Source organism: Ceratotherium simum, chromosome 11 (assembly GCF_057802395.1).
Source record: "Ceratotherium simum simum isolate JZ-2026a chromosome 11, ASM5780239v1, whole genome shotgun sequence".
In the NCBI taxonomy this organism is placed as follows: domain Eukaryota; kingdom Metazoa; phylum Chordata; class Mammalia; order Perissodactyla; family Rhinocerotidae; genus Ceratotherium; species Ceratotherium simum.
In genome coordinates, this window is record NC_141910.1 from 44,710,994 (window position 1) to 44,731,408 (window position 20,415).

General features: G+C 36.7%; 1 protein-coding gene across 3 annotated transcripts in view; it reads left to right on the forward strand.

The window, feature by feature from the left end:
* PRKD3 (protein kinase D3) overlaps positions 1–20,415 on the forward strand; it is a 90,018-nt gene that overhangs the window by 2,844 nt on the left and 66,759 nt on the right. For 2 of the 3 annotated variants that reach the window (XM_087436886.1, XM_087436887.1), the window contains exon 2: positions 4,775–5,729. The exons of the other annotated variant lie outside the window; for it this stretch is intronic. In XM_087436886.1, coding sequence (XP_087293012.1) covers positions 5,442–5,729 — 288 coding nt within the window. In that variant the 5' untranslated portion in view covers positions 4,775–5,441. The remainder of the gene's footprint in view (positions 1–4,774; positions 5,730–20,415) is intronic. 3 annotated transcript variants of the gene reach the window in all.

A 20,415-nucleotide genomic window follows, 5' to 3' on the forward strand; every position in this document is an offset into this window, starting at 1 on the left:
GTTAAATATTGTGCTATTCTGAATAGGAAAAGCATTTTACCTCTTCACTGTAGCCTTTACTGAGTACAGAAAGGACACTGGCTACACTAAATAATGAGCTTCCTTTTGAAGTATTTAGTAACTGAATTTGTTTTGCCTTCCTGAAATCCTCTTCACTTCTCTCTGCTTCCCTGACATCCTATTTATTCTTTAGGTCTTAGCTTACATGTTACTTCCTTAAGGGCACCTCGCCTGAGCCCCCTGTTGAAATTAGATCCTCTTAGTGTATCCTGTCATATCACTTTTCATAATTTGTAATTACCTTGCTGTTTATGTGAATATTTGTTTAATGTGTGGTACCCACATCACACTGGAAGCTCCAGAAAGAACAGTAGCCATGTCTCTTTGGTCACTGCTGTATAACCCCAGTGTCTCTCATAATAGTCTGGCAAATAATAGGTACTCAGTAAATATTTGTTGAATGAAAATTTTGCTATTAGAGCTTCTTCTAATTAGAGGCTTTGCTAAGATATGAGATAATTTATGTATAGGAGGCAGATGAGGGAGGGGGGGAGAAAGGTAGATCAACTTGTGATCTTACCATGAAGTAACTCTCAGTTAAGTACCAGTTAAGTACCCTAACCTCCAGGGCCTTTATTTTACCTTGTCTGTAATAATTGGGCAGGTTAGGCTCAAGATTCCCTTAATAGGATATCCTGTCTTTTGATTCCATTCCACAGTGGTGACAGATTATATAAGCTCATTTGAATGGGATATGTGACAGATAACTCCCCCAAAGAAGATTTGAGATGTTCCCCATAAACGTTAGAATTGCTTGCCTACTCATAGCTGTTAGAAACAAACATATCTAATTAATATACAATTTAGAAATTAGTAAGATGTACTATTTTCTCAGTTTTCTAATTGAAGCATAAAGACAATAAATCAGTTATTAGATTTTTTTGATATTTAGTCTTAATATTTTGCACCCTACTTCTTGTTGTATCTTACAAAACAAATCAGGGTACCATAAATCAAAACAAGGAGAGGGAAAAACAGATGGGATGAGTGGGCAGAAGCTAATATGACAGCTCACTTAGTTTTTTCTATTTGTATTCATGCTGCAACTTTTAAAAATATTGTTTATACAAAAGTATAACATTTATATAGTTTATTAGTGTTTACCAATGGTTCTGATAAATTAGTTAATTGTATTATTAGTTACTGTCATTTGGCTAATATTAACAGATATAATAAAATGAAAATTTAGTGTGAAGACATCCATCAAAAATACATTATTCTTAATGAATACACCAGTATCTTGTATTTTGAAGTATTTAACCTGCGAACAATATTATTCATAGATAGTTCATTACTTTTTAATGACAGTTGTTCAGCTTTTTGAAACTACTCAAGTCAGGTATGTCAAGGAGCTCATTGCCTCATGAGAAAACCTGTTCCCTTGTTAGCTTATGGAGGTGGAATGAAATAGTAGAAAGAACATGGGCTTTGGAGTCAGGGAAACTGGTTTGCATCCCAAATCGCTTATTGACTGTGTAGTCTGGGCAAGCAACAACTTCTCTGAAACTCTGGTTCCTTTTTTGTAAAATAGAGTTAAATCTCCTAGAGTTATTGCAGAGATTTAATGAAATATCATATCTCAATTGCAGTGTTTTGCCTAACATAGGAGCTTAATTTTCCTTTATCTAATTACTATGAAAATTGCTAAAACTTACTGAGCACTTGCTGTAAGGCAGGTACTGTTGTAGCTACTTTACATGCTGTAGCTCAGCCCCCACAACAACCTGTGGGGTAAGGAAGTACTGCTGTTGTCTTCGTTTTACTTCTGCCCTCTGCAGTGATACTGCATGAAACCAGTTATTCTCTTAATGCCTTTTCAAATATTTGAAGACCATTATTCTGTTTGGTTTTGTTAAGCATATATTTGGCACATGACATTGTTTCCACCTTTATCTGGTTGCCTGCTCTTGTTATTTTTTTAAATCAATATAGCTCTTAAAAATGTTGAGCGTAGAAATGAATATAATAGTAATGTTGGCTCACTAGCAACAAGTGAGTATACAGATTGATGCTGATGTGTTCTTCATGTCCTGGGGGTTTTGGTTTGCATTAATTCTTTTAGTCACCCATTAATTAGCAGCTTTTTTTTTAAACTCTTGGGTTGATAACTCCTCTTATGAACAGCTTCTATGTCAGCATTTCTCCATTTATATATCGCACATTTAACTTTTTGAAACTAAATGCAAAACTTTACACTGGTTACGTCTCACTTGTAGTTTATTTCTCCAAGGTTGTACAATCTGAGTATTTTGTAAACATGTCTTCTATGTCTTTATTATCTTATAAATAATCAAACACAACGTAGAGCCAAGGACAGAGTTCTGAGGCACTCCCCTAAAGGCTTCTCTCATCTAAGTCGACATAGAGCAGCAAACTTACTCAGTGTCGCTAATATCCACCTCACACTCAAGCAGCATATGTACAAAAATAGCATAGAAAACTGTCTTGAATACTGTTTTGGCCAGAATCCACTAATTTTTTCTGGCCTTAGTAATTGTGTGAGCTTGAATGAGTACTTGAATCTCTAAGCCTCTGTTTTCTAAGCCATAAAATGGGCTGTTTCAGGATTAAATGAGGTAATACATATAAAGTGCTTAGAACAGTGTCTGGCAGATAGATAGACCTATTAGTATTTCCTCTGTGTAAAAAAGTCTAATAATCATTCCTGTCCAAGATGTAAATACAGTTAATTTGGTATTATTTGTTCTGTTTGAATTCATGCTGACGTCTCGTGATTGTTGTATTCTTTTCTAGGTTCAAAAACCATTTGCTTTCATAATCTGTTCTCAGATTTGACTAAGGATTAATATTAACTATATACGTCTACAGTTCCTGAAATCTGCTTCACCACTCTAGCCCACAAGACTTGAAGCAACTCTGACCCATCTCCAGGCCATGATTACTTCTCTCTTTCTGAGCTCTTTCTCCAAGATTATAGGAGTCAGCTGTGTGATTGCACTTGCTGATTGTTGAGCAGTATGGAATGGGTGGCATCTGGACCCCAAGACTAGCACTCTCTATATAAAGTTGTTTTAGCCTCTCTTCTTCACCAGGCTCAGGTTTCAGTTCTCAATACTCTTCTACAACTTTAGTTTGAAAGCTGAGAGAAGATAAGCAAAACACAAGTTGAGCAATTCTGCCTTCTCTGTGTGCTCTCTCAACCTTAGCAGCATCCTCTCTGAGCAGTGATTCTCTCAGTTCCTTGTTCTCTTTGAGAAATAGTATGTTATTGTGGAGGCAGCTCTTGGTAAGAAAGTATGAAACTTGGGTCCTAATTCCCTCTCCACCTCTTAATAGCCATGTGATGCTGGACGAGTGGCTTTATCTGTTTGTGCTTCAGTTTTCTCATCGGCAAAAATGATAATGTCAACTTCCAAAGAGATCTCATGAGATAAAATATGTGAAACATTTATATGTTGTTAAGTGCTATACAATTTTTAGGTGGGATAATAATCATTTATTTGAACGTAGCTATAAAAGCTTTTGTTATCTTTAAATAGTTTTTTCTAAGCCTTAGTTTTTCCTGAGCTTCCTCATTCCTGATACTATATTTGTATGTTTTTGCTTTTGTGTTATGTTCATCCTAATTTATTCAGCCCTATTAACTACTCTCCAGAGAGGCATTCTGCAACCACTCTGGATGCGTCACTCTTTTTCATCATTGGAATTGTTTTTGGGTGTATAGATGGAATTTAGAAGGATCCATCTGCTGTGAGCCATGTCACTTAGCCATGGGGGTCATACCTTTTTTTTTCACTTTTTGAACTCTCCTTTTGTAAAACTGTGGTACATATGTAACTGTGCCCAGTGTTCTCTTTTTTATTTTTAGAAATTCTTTATGATGAGGTCACTTTCTCCTATGTTCCTGTCATAAGTATGTCTTTTACACTTCTTTGTTAGCCACATAGCTGGATATAGTATATCCCTCCTGCTTCCTTAGTTTTCTGAAAGAAATCTGTCAACAAAGCAAGTCAGGAATCATATTTTGGCAGAAATAGACTTTTAATATAAAAAAGAACACCCTTGGGGCTAGACCGGTGGTGCAGCGGTTAAGTTTGCGTGTTCCGCTTCTGCAGCCCAGGGTTTTGCCGGTTTGGCTCCTGGGTGGGGACATACTCACCGCTCATCAAGCCATGCTGAGGCGGCGCCCCATTTAGAAGAGCAATAACTCTACCACTATGATACACAGCTATGTGCTGGGGCTTTGAGGAGAAAAAAGAAAAATGAAGATTGGCAACAGATGTTAGTTCAGGGCCAATCTTCCTCAAAAAAAAAAAAATGAATACTCTTATCTGTGTTAGGACAGTATTATACATGTTTTATGCGGCTGAGTGGTACATATTTCTATGACAATGTCAGTTTTACTTTTCTTTTTTGTCCCTTCTACTTTTCTGTTTTTGTCGTAACTCACTTGTGTATTTGTGGAATAAAAGTGTTTGATCTTCAGTTTTCAGGTATTAGTGAGGAGTGCCAGGTTTTGTTTTTGTTTTTGTTTTTTCTTTGAGCAAGAAGCTCTCCCTGAAATTATACATATAGTGAAAAATGGCTCTGGCAACTAGACCAGAAAAAATGGCTACCCATTAGGAGTTATTGGTGAATTAAAGACATACAACCAAAGATTATCATTTTAAAAAATTATAGGGATTCTTGCATTTTTAAAATAATATGTCAAATGAGTATAAAATATTAAAAGTTTTTAAAAAATTTCTTCCAGGCTGACTACAATTCAGAAAGCATCAACTTTTCTCGATGGACCCATTCATCAAATGAAATATGCCTGTTCTATATTCAAAGCTTTGTACTTCATCATGGAAAAATTTACCCCCCCTCAAAATGAAAATGAGAACATTTGAGAAGGTGATTTAAGGTGTAGACATTTGAGAAAGTGTCCCATCAAATCAGTGAACCAAAGGATAAGTACTGAGTAGATAAATCCTAAACAGGTATTTTCTTTTAAACCAGGAGGATTTCATTTTGACAGAAAAACAACTTTTATTCAGTATGTATTTTCTGAAATTAAAAGAGAGAGACAAGAATAGACTTAAAATAGAGGAAGATGTTTAGTAAATAAGCAATGTCGTCTCTTTTCTGGTGAGGATAATTCAGTGACGTTAAATCCTTTCCAAATCACTAGTTGTGGTCCTAAAGACAAGACTCTTTTTTGATGGGACTGATAATTAAGGGAAGTAGGACCTTTTGTGAATTCAGCTCACAGTTGTAGAACTTAAAATCATCGGCATGAGTGGCTTAAAAGAGGAAATAAGGAAGCTTTCAACTAAATCCAAAAGTACAGTCATTTTTTTACTGCTGTGATTTTAAAAGCCTCTTCATAACCATTGAAATAGAATTGACAACTATTTTCAAAGATTAAAGAAAGGCAGATGTCTGCAAACAGTTCCCCTCCATCAGCCCAGAAGTCTGTATTACCCGTAACTCTTCCTGCTGTGCTTCCAACTCCTTCTCCGTGTTCAAGTCCTAAGACAGGACTCTCTGCCCGACTCTCTAATGGAAGCTTCAGTGCACCGTCACTCACCAACTCCAGAGGCTCAGTGCATACAATTTCATTTCTACTGCAAATTGGTCTTACACGGGAGAGTGTTACCATTGAAGCCCAGGAACTATCTTTATCTGCTGTCAAGGATCTTGTGTGCTCCATTGTTTATCAAAAGGTACTGTGCATGCTATTTATGTCAATAGTTTTTCTAATTAATATTGTTTCTAATGCTTCTCCGTAAATTATACATGCAACAATGAGTTAACACATATGGATCAATCATTTATATCCTAATTCTGAGCATTTTTGGAAGAGCCCTAACGGACTATGAGCCTAAAGTCTGAAATTTCAGAGTCTAACAACTAGAGCCTATATCCCAACTTTAAAATATTACTTATTCAATTTGTCTTTTTAAGAGCAGGAAAATCAGTATCAAGTCAAGATGACTTAAGAAATCTCATTTGTTTGCAGAGAAAACAGTCAGGAGGTAGAGGGCACAAGGCATCAAGGTGGCTTACTAAAAGAATGGGACACACGGGGCCAGCCCGGTGCCATAGTGGTTAAGTTCACGTGCTTCACTTCGGCGGTCTGGGGTTTGCAGGTTCAGATCCCAGGTGCGGACCTACACACTGCTTATCAAGCCATGCTGTGGCAGGCGTCCCACATATAAAATAGAGGAAGAAAGGCACAGGTTTTAGCTTAGGGCCAATCTTCCTCAGGAAAAAGAGGAGGATTGGCAACAGATGTTAGCTCAGGGCTAATCTTCCTCACCAAAAAAAAAGAAAAATAATATTGATTTGATGGACTAGCTAGTATGTTCTCTATTTTATCATAAAACTGTATGGGTAGTGTGAATTGGTTAATTTTATTTTTAATGGACCAAGCATAAGTTTCAAATTTGTTTCAAACAATTAGTATACTTTCTGTTTTAAAAATCATATCAGTGAGATTAATATATTTGGATTCAGGCTCCTTATCTTATTTTTTTGTTTCAATTCCTCACGCTTTGTATAGTTGGTCATTATCTTCTGATGTAGAAGTCATTAACAGTCAAAAAAATGTTATGTGGTTTGTGAAAATGACCTGTGCTTCCTGTGTTTTAACAGTGACTTTTCTATTTAAATGTAGCCTAAATTAAGATTAACTTTCCTTTTGTAGATCTATAGAACCATCTACTCTAAGTATCTTAGCTTTACATTCTCTTTCCTTAAATGTTATAGAAGTTTTTTACAAATATTTTTGCAACCAGATTGTACTTTTTAATTTAAAGATAAGAGTTTAACTTAAATACAATTTGTAACTTTAATGTTTCTTTTTTATTTGAGCCTATAGAAACTCATAACCAGGGCCGGCCCCGTGGCCTAGCGGCTAAGTGTGTGCGCTCTGCTACTGGCGGCCCGGATTCGGATCCCGGGCGCGCACCGATGCACCGCTTCTCCGGCCATGCTGAGGCCGCGTCCCACATACAGCAACTAGAAGGCTGTGCAACTATGACATACAGCTATCTGCTGGGGCTTTGGGGGAAAAAAAAAGGAGGAGGATTGGCAATAGATGTTAGCTCAGAGCCAGTCCTCCTCAGCGAAAAGAGGAGGATTAGCATGGATGTTAGCTCAGGGCTGATCTTTCTCATAAAAAAAAAAAAAAATTAAAAAAAAAAAAAGAAACTCATAACCAGTGTTTTGGTGGAGTCTGTATTATTCAGCTTTCAATCTTTGGAAATTTCACTTAGTTCCTATATTTATACAGAGGCATACTGATTTTCTACAGGATTATTTTAGAATTAATGTTACTTCATTTAATATAGATGTGAGAAGTGAGTTAGATGGGTTAAACTCTTGGGAACTAGATTAAAGAATATAATCCATGAAAAATTGGATTGATGCCAAGGAAATAAACAGGATAGCTCAAAAAAAGATAATCTAGGGTAAACTTTATACAAATGTAAAATAAACTATTGATTATGGATATTGTCAGCGTAAAATGCATATTAGTGAACTGAATTTTAGTCAATATTATAGTGATATGGGGATGTATTGGGCAAAAATTTATGGCATATATATGACAAACATATTACACATTCCTTTTAACATGTGCTAGAATCTTAACTGTTAAATGTAGTAAAGAAGATTATTGAGCTTGGAACTAGGTCACCTCTGTTATTTATTTACAGTGTAACTTGGGGCAAGTGATTTCACTTTTCTGGATCTCAGTTTCCAGATCTGTCAAATGATTGAGTTGAGATGATTTCCAGTGTATAATTCCAGCTGTGAAATTCTGAATCCTGTAATCTAAATTTGGGTCTTCACTGCTAGAGACAGATAAAGGAGAAAGGAGTTTCAAGGGATGACTGCTCCAAGTCCTACCGGGAAAGGAATGTTAGGGGAACCAGCTCAGATTCTGGTGTTTTATAGAGAGGTTTCATGGATCCCTAACTCATCTTGAAAATGGAAGAACCACGTCAGAAGTTCTTTTCTTTTCACCTTCTCTCTTGGACACTTGCTCCCTAGCCATCCACTTTCATTACCTATATGTGTATAGCTCCAGGTTAACTCCCAGGACTCTCATGGGTGCACTTGCTTTTCTTATTTCTATTTTTAGTCAATAAATACATTTATCTAAACCTTCTAAAGATAGGGCACTGGTTAAATTTTAGGTAATAGAAAGATTAACCAGATGTTGTCCCGTCCCTCAAAAAGCTTATAGTCTATGAGGGAAACATGTTCACTAGTATAAAACATGAAAAGTAGAAAGTGAAGTTAGAAAGTGCTCTTCTCAGGTTGATAAAGGATGTGGAAGGCTTCATACAGAAAGTAAGATATAATCTGATACTTAAAGAATGAGCAAGATTTCAGTAATTTGGGAGGTGAATAATACATTCCAGGCAAAAGAATCAGGAAGGGCAAAGATATAGAAGGGGGAAAGGGGAAGATTATAATTGGTAACATGTATTGAGTGCTTACTCTATGTCAGGAGCTTTATACATGCTTTCTACTTAATCCTTACAACAATTTGTGGTGTGTCTCAAACTTTAATGTACATGCCAGTCATTTTGTGATTCTACTGAAATACAGATTTTGAATCAGTAGGTCGGAGGGCAGGGTGTGTTTATTATTGCTCTCAGGTGATATTGATGCTCCTTCTCCAAGGACCACACTGAGTTGAAAGAGTGTAGATGATGTAATCCCTGTCAGATAAATAAAGGAGGAAACTGAATTTCAGAGACATTTAAATTACATGCTAAAAGTCAGAATTCAAACACAGGTTGGTTTTTGTTTTTTTTTTTGTTTTTTTTTTTCCGGTGAGGAAGATTAGCCTTGAGCTAACATCTTTTGCCAATCCTGGTTTTTTTGCTGAGGAAGACTGGCCCTGGGCTAACATCTGTGCCCCTCTTCCTCTACTTTATATGGGACGCTGCCACAGCATGGCTTGACAAGCGGTGCGTCGATGCGTGCCTGGGATCCGAACCTGGGAACCCTGGGCCACCGCAGCGGAGCACGAGCACTTAACCGCTGCGCCACCGGGCTGGCCCCCACAGGTTTGTTTTAACTCAGAAACCTGTATACTCCTTTCACAGCACCATGCTGTCTTCCTCATGCCAATGAAAAGTTTCATGCTTGATTCTTCTAAGACTGGAGATTTAGCTAAGGTCTATACTCAGCAAAGCAACATGATCAGATCTGTGTTTTGGAAAATTTAAACATGGCCACTAAGTGTGAGATAAAGTAGGGAGATCAGGTAGGAAGCCAGTGTGATGAAGACCTAACTAAGGCAGTTGGAAAATATATCTGAGGCAGAAATATTTGAAGGGTCTTGGGAAACTGTAGTTGGCAAAACTTGGTATCCTTTTGAATATAGGGGAAGAGCAAAGGGTGAAAGACAGGCAGGTTGGATGGGTGATGATGCTGGCAACCAAGATAGAAAATCCAGGAGGAAAAGTAAGGTTTTCCTGGGGGAGATAATGGGACTGATTTTTATCAGATTTTATCTAATAAGATAGTGTTCCTGTGTTCTAGAATTTTTTTTTTTCATGAGGAAGATTGGCCCTGAGCTAACTTATGTGCCAGTTTTCCTCTATTTCGTGTGTCGGTTGCCGCCACAGCATGGGTGACGAGTGGTATAGGTCTGTACCCAGGAGCCAAACCTGCGAACCTGGGTCACCAAAGCTTAGCATGTGGAGCCCGAACCATTCGCCCATGGGGCTGGCCCCTGGTAGTTCTATTTTTAATTTTTTAAGAAACCATACTGTTTTCCATGGTGGCTGTACCAGTGTACGTTCCTCCCAGCAGTGCACAAGGGTTCCCTTGTCTCTATATTCTTGCCAACACTTGTTTTCTCTTGTCTTTTTGATTATAGCCTTCTAACAGGTATGAGGTGATATCTCATTGTGGTTTCAATTTGCGTATCCCTGACAGTTAGTGATTTTGAGCACCTTTTCATGTACCTGTTGGTCATTTGTATATTGCCTTTGGAAAAATGTGTATTCAGTTCCTCTGCACATTTTTTAATCTGGTTGTTTGGGGGGTTTTTTGTTGTTATTGAGTTGTATGAATTCTTTGTATATTTTGGGTATTAGCCATTTATCAGATACATGGTTTGCAACTATTTTCTCCCATTCTCTAGGTTGACTTTCACTTTGTTGATGGTTTCCTTTGCTGTACAGAAGCTTTTAGTTTGTTTTAGTCCTACTTATGACTTTTTGCTTTTGTTGTCTTTGCTTTTGGTGTCAAATCCAAAAAATCATCACAAAGACCGATGTCACGGAGCTTATCTCCTATGTTTTCTTCTAGGAGTTTTACGGTTTTGGGTCTTACATCCAAGTCTAATCCATTTTGAGTTGATTTTTGTGTATGGTGTAAAGTAGGGGTCTGGTTTCATCCTTTTGCATGTGGCTGTCCGGTTTTCCCAGTTTCCCATTTATTGAAGAAACTATCCTTTCTCCATGGTATATTCTTGGCTCCTTAGTTATAAATTAATTGACTGTGTATGCATGGGTTTATTTCTGGGCTCTCTATTCTGTTTCATTGATCTGTATGTTCATTTTTCTGCCACTACCATACTGTTTTGATTACTATCAAACATTATCAATATTAATATCAATATCAAATATTACTAGCTTTGTAATAGTCTTTGAAATCAGGAAGTGAGATGCCTCCAGCTTTGTTCTTCTTTCTCAAGATTTCTTTGGCTCTTCAGCATCTTTTGTGGTTCCATACGAATTTAAGGATTGTTTTTTCTATTTCTGTGAAAAATGCCATTGGAATTTTTATAGGGATTGCATTGAATCTGTAGATGGCTTTGAGTAGTATGGACATTTTAACAATATTGATTCTTCTAATCCATGAACACAGGATATCTTTCCATTTATTGAGTCTTCTTCAGTTTCTTTCATCAATGACTTAAAGTTTTCAGTGTACAGATCTTTTACCTCCTTGGTTAAATTTATTCCTAAGCAGGGCTGGCCCAGTGGCATAGCAGTTAAGTTCACGCGTTCCGCTTCGGTGGCCCGGGATTCACTGGTTAGGATCCTGGACGCAGACCTATGCACCACTCATCAAGCCGTGCTAAGGCAGCGTCCCACATAGAGCAACTAGAAGGATGTACAACTATGACATAGAACTAGCTACTGGGACTTTGGGGAGAAGAAAGGAAAAAAGGAGGAAGATTGGCAACAGATGTTAGCTCGGGGCCAATCTTCCTCAAAAAAAAAAATTTATTCCTAAGCATCTTATTACAATAATGCTATTGTAAATGGGGTTGTTTTTTTCTTTTCTTTCTTTTTTTTTTTTTTTTTTTGGTGAGGAAGATTGTCCCTCAGCTAACATCTGTTGCCAGTCTTCCTCTTTTTGCTTGAGGAAGATTGTCCCTGAGCTAACGTCCATGCCAGTCTTCCTCTATTTTGCATGTGGGACGCCACCGCAGCATGGCTTGGTGAGCAGTGTACAGGACCGTGTCTGGGATCCGAACCTGCGAACCCTGGGCCGCCAAAGTGAAGCACGTGAACTTAACTGCTATGCCACCGGGCCAGCCCCGGGATCGTTTTCTTAATTTCTCTTTCCGATATCTCATTGTTAGTGTATAGAAACACAACTGATTTTTGTTTGTTAATTTTGCATCCTGAAACTTTAATGAATTGTTGATTAGTTATAACAGTTTTTTGGTAGAGTCTTTAGGGTTTTATGTATATAATATCATGTCATCTGCAAATAGAGACACTGTTACTTCTTCCTTTCTGATTTAGATGTTTTTAATTTCTTTTTCTTAATTGTTCTGGATAGGACTTCAAGTACTATGTTGAATATAACTAGAGAGAGTGGGCATCCTTGTCTTGTTCCTGATCTTAGAGGAAAAGCTCTCAGCTTTTCACTGTGGAGTATGATGTTAGCTGTGGGCTTGTCATACATGGTCATTATTATGTTGAGGTATATATGCTCCCTCTATACCCACTTTGTTGAGAATTTTTATCATGCATGGTTGTTGAATTTTGTCAAATGCTTTTTCTGCATCTATTGAGATCATATGATTTTTATCCTTCATTTTGTTGATGTGGTGTACCATATTGATTGATTTGTGGAAGTTGAACCATCCTTGCATCTCTGGAATAAATCCCACTTGATCATGGTGTATGATCATTTCAATGTATTGTTGAATTCAGATTGCTAATATTTGGTTGAGAATTTTTGCATCTGTGTTCATCAGGGATATTGGCCTGTAATTTTCTTTTCTTGTATGTCCTTGTCTGGTTTTGATATCAGGGTAACACTGGCCTTGTAAAATGAGTTTGGGAGTGTTTCCTCCTCTTCTATTTTTTGGAAAATTTTGAGACAGATTGGTATTAATTCTTTCATAAATATTTGGTAGAATTTACCAGTGAAGGCATTTGGTCCTGGACTTTTTGTTTGTTGAGAGGTTTTTGATTACTGATTCAGTCTCATTACTAGTAGTTGGTCTGTTCAGATTTTCTGTTTCTTCATGATTCAGTTTTGGTAGGTTGTTTGTTTCTAGGAATTTATCCATTTCTTTTGGGTGTCCAATTTGTTGACATACAGTCATTCATTAGTAGTCTCTTAAGATTGTTAGTATTTCTCTGTTATCAGTATGTCTCCTCTTTCATTTGTATTTTTATTTATTTGAGTCCTCTCTCTTTTTCTTTTGGTAAGTCTAGCTAAAATTTTGTCTATTTTGTTTATCTTTTTAAAAAACCCAGATCTTAGTTTTATTGATCTTTTTTATTGTCTTTTTAGTGTCTTATTTCATTTATTTCCACTCTGATCTTTGTTATTTCCTTCCTTGTACTAACTGTGGACATAGTTTGTTCTTCTTTTTGTAGTTCCTTGAGGTGTAAAGTTATGTTGTTTGAGATCTTTCTTGTTTCTTAATGTAGGCATTTATTGCTATGAACTTGCCTCTTAGAACTGCTTTTTTCAGCATCCCATAAGCTTTGGTATATTATGTTTCCATTTTTATTTGTCTCAAGATATTTTTTGATTTCTCTTTTGACTAGTTAGTTGTTCAGTAGCATATTGTTTAGTCTCCACATATTTGTGAATTTTCTAGTTTTTGTCTTGTACTTGATTTCTAGTTTCATACCATTGTGGTCAGAAAAGATGTGTGACATGATTTCAGTCTTCTTAAATTTATTAAGACTTGTTTTATGGCCTAATGTATGATCTATCCTGGAGAATGTTCCATGTGCACTTGGGAAGAATGTGTTCTGCTGCTTTTGGATGGAATGTTCTGTAAATGTCTGTTAAGTCTCTGGTCTAATCTGTGGTTTAAGCCCAATGTTTCCATATTGATTTTCTTTTTGGATGATCTATCCTTTGTTGAAAAAGGGTTTTGAAGTCCCCTGCTATTATTGTATTGCTGTCCATTTTTTCCTTCGGGTCTGTTAATATTTGCTTTATATATTTAGGTGCCCCTATGTTGGGTGCATAAATACTTACAAATGTTATACCCTCTTGTTGCCTCTTTTATCATTATATAATGACTTTTGTCTCTTGGCTTAAAGTCTATTTTATTTAAGCTAGCTTATACACTTTTCGTTATTCTATACTTTTTTTTTGGTATAGAAGATTTGTCCTAAGCTAACATCCGTTGCCGGTCTTCCTCTGTTTTGTATGTGGGATGCCTCCACGGCATGGCTGATGAACGAAGTAGGTCAGTTCCCGGGATCTGAACCCAGGCTGCTGAAGTGGAGTGCATGGAACCCCAACCACTTGGCCACAGGGCCGGCCCCTCAGTATTCTATACTATTTTAATTCTCTTAGCAGTGTCATCAGGAGAGCCAATGTTTCTAATTTTGATGAAGTACAATCATTTTTTTTCTTTTATGGATAGTGCTTTTGTTTCATATCTAAAAAGTATTTGCCTAAATGAAGATAACACAAAATTTGTTCCATGTTTTCTTTCTGGAAGTTTCATAATTTTAGCTCTTACCTTTATGTCTGTGATCCATGTTTTAGTTTCCTGGAGCTACCATAACAAAGCACCACAGCTGCATGGCTTAAACAACAGAAATTTATTTTCTGACAGTTGTTAAGGCTAAAAGTCTGTAATTGAGGTATCCAGCAGGGTTGGTTTCTTCTGAGGGCTGTGAGCAAGAATCTGTTCCATGCTTCTCTCCCAGCTTCTGGTGTCCTCAGGCATTCCTTGGCTTGTAGATGGTATTCTCTCTCTGTGTCTTCACATTGTCTTCCCTTTATAAGTGTCTGTGTCTGTGTACAAATTTCCCTTTTTTATAAAGACACAGTCATATTGGGTTAGGACCACCTTAATGACGTCATCCTAACTTGATCATCCATAAAGACCCTATTTCCAAAGGTCACATTCACAAATACTGAGAGTTAGGACTTGGACATTTTGGGGGTGGCACAACTCAACTCATAACGATGCATTTTAAAACATTTGTATATGATGTGGGGTGAAGGTCAGGGTTCATTTCTTTACGTGTGGACATCAGATTTTTCTCTCGTTGAATTAGTTTAGTACCTTTGTTGTAAATCACTTGACCATGTATATTTTAGTCTGTTTCTGAACACTGTTCTGCTTTATTAATTTATATGTGTATCCTTAAACTAATTCCACGTTATCTTGAATTCTTTATATAAAGACATGAAGTCAGGTGCATAAGTACTCCAGCTTTGTTCTTTTTTGCAAAATTGTTTTGACCAATCTGCGTCCTTTGCATTTCCATATAAATATTAAAATCAGCTTGCCAGTTTCTCCAAAAAGCCTACTGAAATTTTGTACGTAATTTGTTATCTGTGTTCCATGTTTTTGATGCAATTATAAAGGGTCTTTAAAATGTTCAGTTTCTGATTTTTTATGTTAGTATATAGAAATACTATTGATTTTTGTACATTGATAGTGTCTTGTGACCTTGCTGAACTTACTTATTCTAGTAACTTTTAAAGATTCTTTAGGATTTTCTACATAGATGATCTTCTCTTTTGTAAATGTAGTTTTTATGTCTTGCCTTCCACTATTTCCTTTCTTTTTTTTTTTTTTGTACTGGAGGCCAGTCGTATATTGAATGGAAGTGATGAGGGTGACATCCATGCCTTGTTCCCAATCTTAAAAAGAAAAGCATTGGGTCTTTCACCATTAAGGATAATATAGATTTTTTTAGATGTCCTTCATCAGGTCGAGTAAGTTCTTGTCTGTTCCTAGTTGGCTGAGACTTTTTGTCTTGTTTTTTGTTTTGTTTTGGGTTTTTTTGGTGAGGAAGGTCAGCCCTGAGCTAACATCCGTGCCAGTCCTCCTCTTTTTGCTGCGGAAGACTGGCCCTGAGCTACTATCCGTCCCCATCTTCCTCCACTTTATACGGGACACTGCCACAGCATAGCCTGACAAGCGGTGCGTTGGTGCGCGCCCAGGATCCGAACCCAGGCCGCCAGCAGCGGAGTGCACGCACTTAACTGCTATACCACGGGGCTGGCCCCGAGACTTTTTGTTTTGAATGGTTGTAAATTTTGTTAAATACTTTTTCCGCATCAATGTATTTTTCTCTTTTACTCTGTTAATATGATGAATTCTGTTGATGTGCTTTCGAATATTTAACCAACATTGCATTTCCTGGAACAGACTCTCCTGGTCATCCATCATATATTATCCTTTTTATACTTTGCTTGATTGAGTTTACCAGTATTTTCATAAGATTTGTCTAAGTTCATGAGGAATATTGACCTGTAGTTTTCTTTTCTTCTATTGTCTTTATGGGGTTTTGAAAGTAAAGGTGGCCTCACAAAATGAGTTTGGAAGTATTTCCCTACTATTCTGTTTTCTGAATAAATTTGTGTAAAATGATGTTACTTCTTTCTGAAATGTTTGATAGAATTCATCAATGAAGCCATCTGAGCCTAGAATTTTCTTTATGATAAGGTTTTTAACTCAGTTTATATTTCTTTAGTGGACATAGAGCTATTCAGGTTGTGAATTTCTTTGTGAGTGAACTTTGGTAATTTGTGTCTTTAAAGGAATATTTTCAGATCATCTAAGTTGGCAAATCCATTGACAAAAGTTGAACATTATGTTCTCTAATTTTCCTTTAAAATCTGTAAGATGGTATCACTTTTCATTCCTGATATTGAAAATTTCTGCCTCTCTTCCCCTTTCCTCCCTTCTTGATCTTTCTGGCTAGAGGCTTATCAATTTTATTTTCAATGAACCAGCTCTTGGTTTTATTGATTTTCTGTACTGTTGTCTGTTTTCTATTTGTTTTTGTGTGTGTGTGTATGAGGAAGATTAGCCCTGAGCTAACATCTGTTGCCAATCCTCCTCTTTTTGCTGAGGAAGATTGGCCCTGGGCTAACATCTGTGCCCATCTTCCTCTACTTTATATGTGGGAAGCCTGCCACAGCATGGCTTGATAAGGGGTGCGTAGGTCCGCACCCGGGATCCGAACCTGCGAACCCCGGAGCGCGCAAACTTAACCACTACGCCACCAGGCTGGCCCCTGTTTTTGTTTTTTTAATTTACATTTTCTACCTCCTTTGGGTTTAACTTGCTTTATTTTTTCAGTTTCTTGAGGTGGAAGCTTAAGTCATTGATTTGAGTCTTTTGATATGTGTCTAGTGTTGTAACTTTGGTTCCAAGCGCTGCTTTAGCTGCATACCATGAATTTTGATGTGTTGTGTTTTCACTTTCATTCTGTTCAAATTATTTCCTGCTTTCTCTTCTGATTTCTTCTTTGATCCATGGATTGTTTAATTTGGAAGCATTGGAAGTTTTTCAGCTATTTTCTATTATTGATTTCTACTTTTAATTCAATTTTGGCCCAAGAATATACTTTGTATAATTTTAATCTGTATAATTTATTGAGATTTGTTTTGTAGTACTGATCTTCCTCTACTTACAATGGGATTATGTCCTGATAAACCCATCGTAAATTGAAAATATCATAAGTCAAAAATGCATTTAATACGCCTAAGCTACCAGACATCATAGCTTAGCCTAGCCTGCCTTAAACCTGCTCAGAACACTTACATTAGCCTACAGTTGGGCAGAATCATCTAATACAAAGCATATTTTATAATAAACTGTTGAATATCTCATGTGATTTATTGAATACTGAAAGTGAAAAACAAGAATGGTTGTATGGGTACAGAATGGTTGTAAGCGTATTGGTTGTTTACCCTCGTGATCAGGTGGCTGACTGGGAGCTGTGGCTCACTGCCGCTGCCAGGCATCACCAAGAGTATCATACCACATTGCTAGCCTGGGAAGAGATAAAAATTCAAAGTAGAGTTTCTATTACCAAATGCGTATTGCTTTCGCAACATCATAAAGTCGAAAAATCGTTAGGTTGAACCGTCATAGGTTGGGTACTGTCTGTATAGGATTCTGTCCTATACTGCATTCTGAATGTTACGTACACAATTAGAAAAATGTGTATTCTGTCCTTGTTGAGTGACCTCAGTGTCAGTTGGGTCGAGTTGGTTGATAGTATTCAAATTTTGTATATCGTTATGGCTTTCTTTTTACTTGTTCTATAATATATTGAGAAAGGAGTATTGAAATTTCCAACTATTACTTTAGATTTGTCTATTTCTCCTTTGAGTTTTAATCAATTTTTGCTTCACGTTTTTTGAAGCTCTGTTATTTCCAAGCACATTTAGGATTTTTTTACAGCCTTTAGTATATTGGCCCCTTTTTCAATACATGCGTTACATCGTTTTATTATGTTTTGCTTTATTGTGCCTCACAGATATTGCATTTTTTACATGATTCTCCACCATCAAAAAGATTATGTCTTGCTGAAGGCTCAGGTGATGGTTAGCATTTTTAAGCCGTAAAGTATTTTTTTGGTTCTTTTTGTTTGTTTTTGTTTTTTTGGTGAGGAAGATTAGCCCTTAGCTAACATCTGTTGCCAATCCTCCTCTTTTTGCTGAGGAAGATTGGCCCTGGGCTAACATCTGTGTGCATCTTCCTCTACTTTATATTTGGAACACCTGCCGCAGCATGGCTTGATAAGTGATGCGTAGGTCCGTGCCCAGATCCGAACCTGCGAACTGAGGGCCACCGAAGTGGAGCGCACGAACTTAACAACTACGCCACTGGGCCGGCCCCAATAAAGTATTTTTTAATTACGGTATGTACATTGTTTTTTAGGCATAATGCTATTGCACAGTTAATGGACTACAGTATAGTGTAAACATAACTTTTATATGCACTGGGAAACCACAGAATTTGTGTGACTCACTTTATTGCGATATTCACTTTATTGCGGTGGTTTGGAACCAAACCTGCAATATCCTCAAGGTATGCCTGTATAGCTTTTCTTCTTTATGTCTGGTAATATACCTTGTTCTGAAGTTAGCTTTGTTTGATATTAATATAATCATTCCCGCTTTTTTGTTTTTTTAATTAGTGTTTGCATTGTGGTATCTTTTTACATGTTTTTGCTTATAACCTCTCTATGTATTCATATGTAAATGGGATTTATGTAGACTGTATATAGTTGGGTCATGCTTTTTAAATTGAATCTGTCAACTTCTGCTTTTTAAGTGTTTAGACCATTTATATTTAATACAATTTTTAATGTAGATGCATTGAAATACATTGTTTTGCTGTCTTTTTTGTTCCTTCTGGTCTTGGGTCATTTTCTCCCTTCTTTTCTGCCTTCTTTTGAATTGAATATGTTGTAGAATTCTATTTTATCGTCACTCTCGGCTTATTGTACTCTTTAAAAATTTCTTTCAGCAATTGCTTTAGTGCAGGGGTCAGCAAACTACATCTGTAGGCCAAATCTGACCTACCACCTCTTTTTGTAAATAGAGTTTTATTGGAATACAGCATGCTCATTCATTTACATCTTGCCTGTGGCAGCTTTTATGCTACAACAGCAGAGTTAAGTAGGTGTGACAGAGACCGTATGGCCCACCAAGCCTAAAATATTACTGTCGCCTTTTACAGAAAATATTTGCCACCCCTTGCTTTACTTTATGTAATATGTATCTTTAACTTATAGACTATCTTCAAACAATATCATCCCACTTTATGTATAATGTAATGTATACCTCAGAATAGTATATTTCTATTTTCTTCCTGTTGTCATTTGTGCTATTGTTGTCATATATTTTATTTCTACATATAGTCAGTTCTCATTATTTGTGATAGTTATGTTCTATAAAGTCACCTTGAGCCCTGAATTAGTGAATACTTACCCATTACTCCTAGGGGAAATACAGAGTTAGGTCCCTGTGAGCCTTTGGTCATAACTCTTTCATCAACCAATAAATATGTAACCTTTTTATATGTGTTTCTGTTTTAAGACATTTTATTTAATGTATATTGTTGATTCATTAACATTGATCTCTCATGGCCAGCATGACTATAACTCATGACTAAATGAAGCTTACACATATATTTTCTCCATAAGGCACATCATAGCCTTCTTGCACTTAGGAGCACTAGACAGCACCTCAGCACTATGCTTGGTGGCTGTTTAAAACAGAGAAATCACCATTAAAAAGCTCCAGAATGCAGAACACATGGCACTAAAAAGACTGAAAAAGACATCCATTTTACACTATGAGAGCTGAAACAAGAAGGCAGAGCATCACCCTGTTCGACTTCAGCTGGAAACATGCACAGGGTGACTCAAATTTTTCACCTTTTTTGCATATCTGAGAATGACTGCAAAAGCACAGATCTGATCTGAGGGTTATGAATAAATTTCAGCAAGTAGAAAACTTGTAAACGAGGATCAACTGTTGTTAGAGATCCCACAATGCATTGTTATTGTTCTTTTAACGGTAAATTATGTTTTAAAGAAATTAAAAGCAAGAAAAATGATCTTTTATATTTATCCAGATATTTAACATTTTCAGTACTCTTCATTACTTTGTATGAGATCCAAATTGTATGCAATATGTCCTTTTCTCTGACTTCATTTATGATTTTTTTTCTCTCTTTGGTTTTCAGCAATATGAATATGATGTGCCTTCTTGTGGTTTTTTTCTGTTTTTGTTGCTGGAGTTTGTTGAGCGTGGTCTTGAGGTTATAGTTTCCTCAACTTTGGAGACTTGCTGTATTCATTGAAGCTTCTTTTAGTCTTTTCACGTGTGCCATTTTTACCACCCTTACAAAATTCTGCTAAATACGTTCGTTTGCTTTCCTCCTCATCTTCTTGCTATCTAATCCAGACTTTGACTTGAAATACATAGTGCAATGAGAAAGCTGTATTTCAGTTGCCTCCGGGTTGTGCCATGACCACATCTGAGCTAATGCATCATTTTAAAACCTTTTTCAATCCCAGCCTACTGTTGGAAGTAGGTTGAAGGAGTGTGAACCAAGCTCCTTGTCAGATTTTTCCATGATTTAGTAATTTTTGTAAGGTAGTAAATTGGTTATAATCAAAT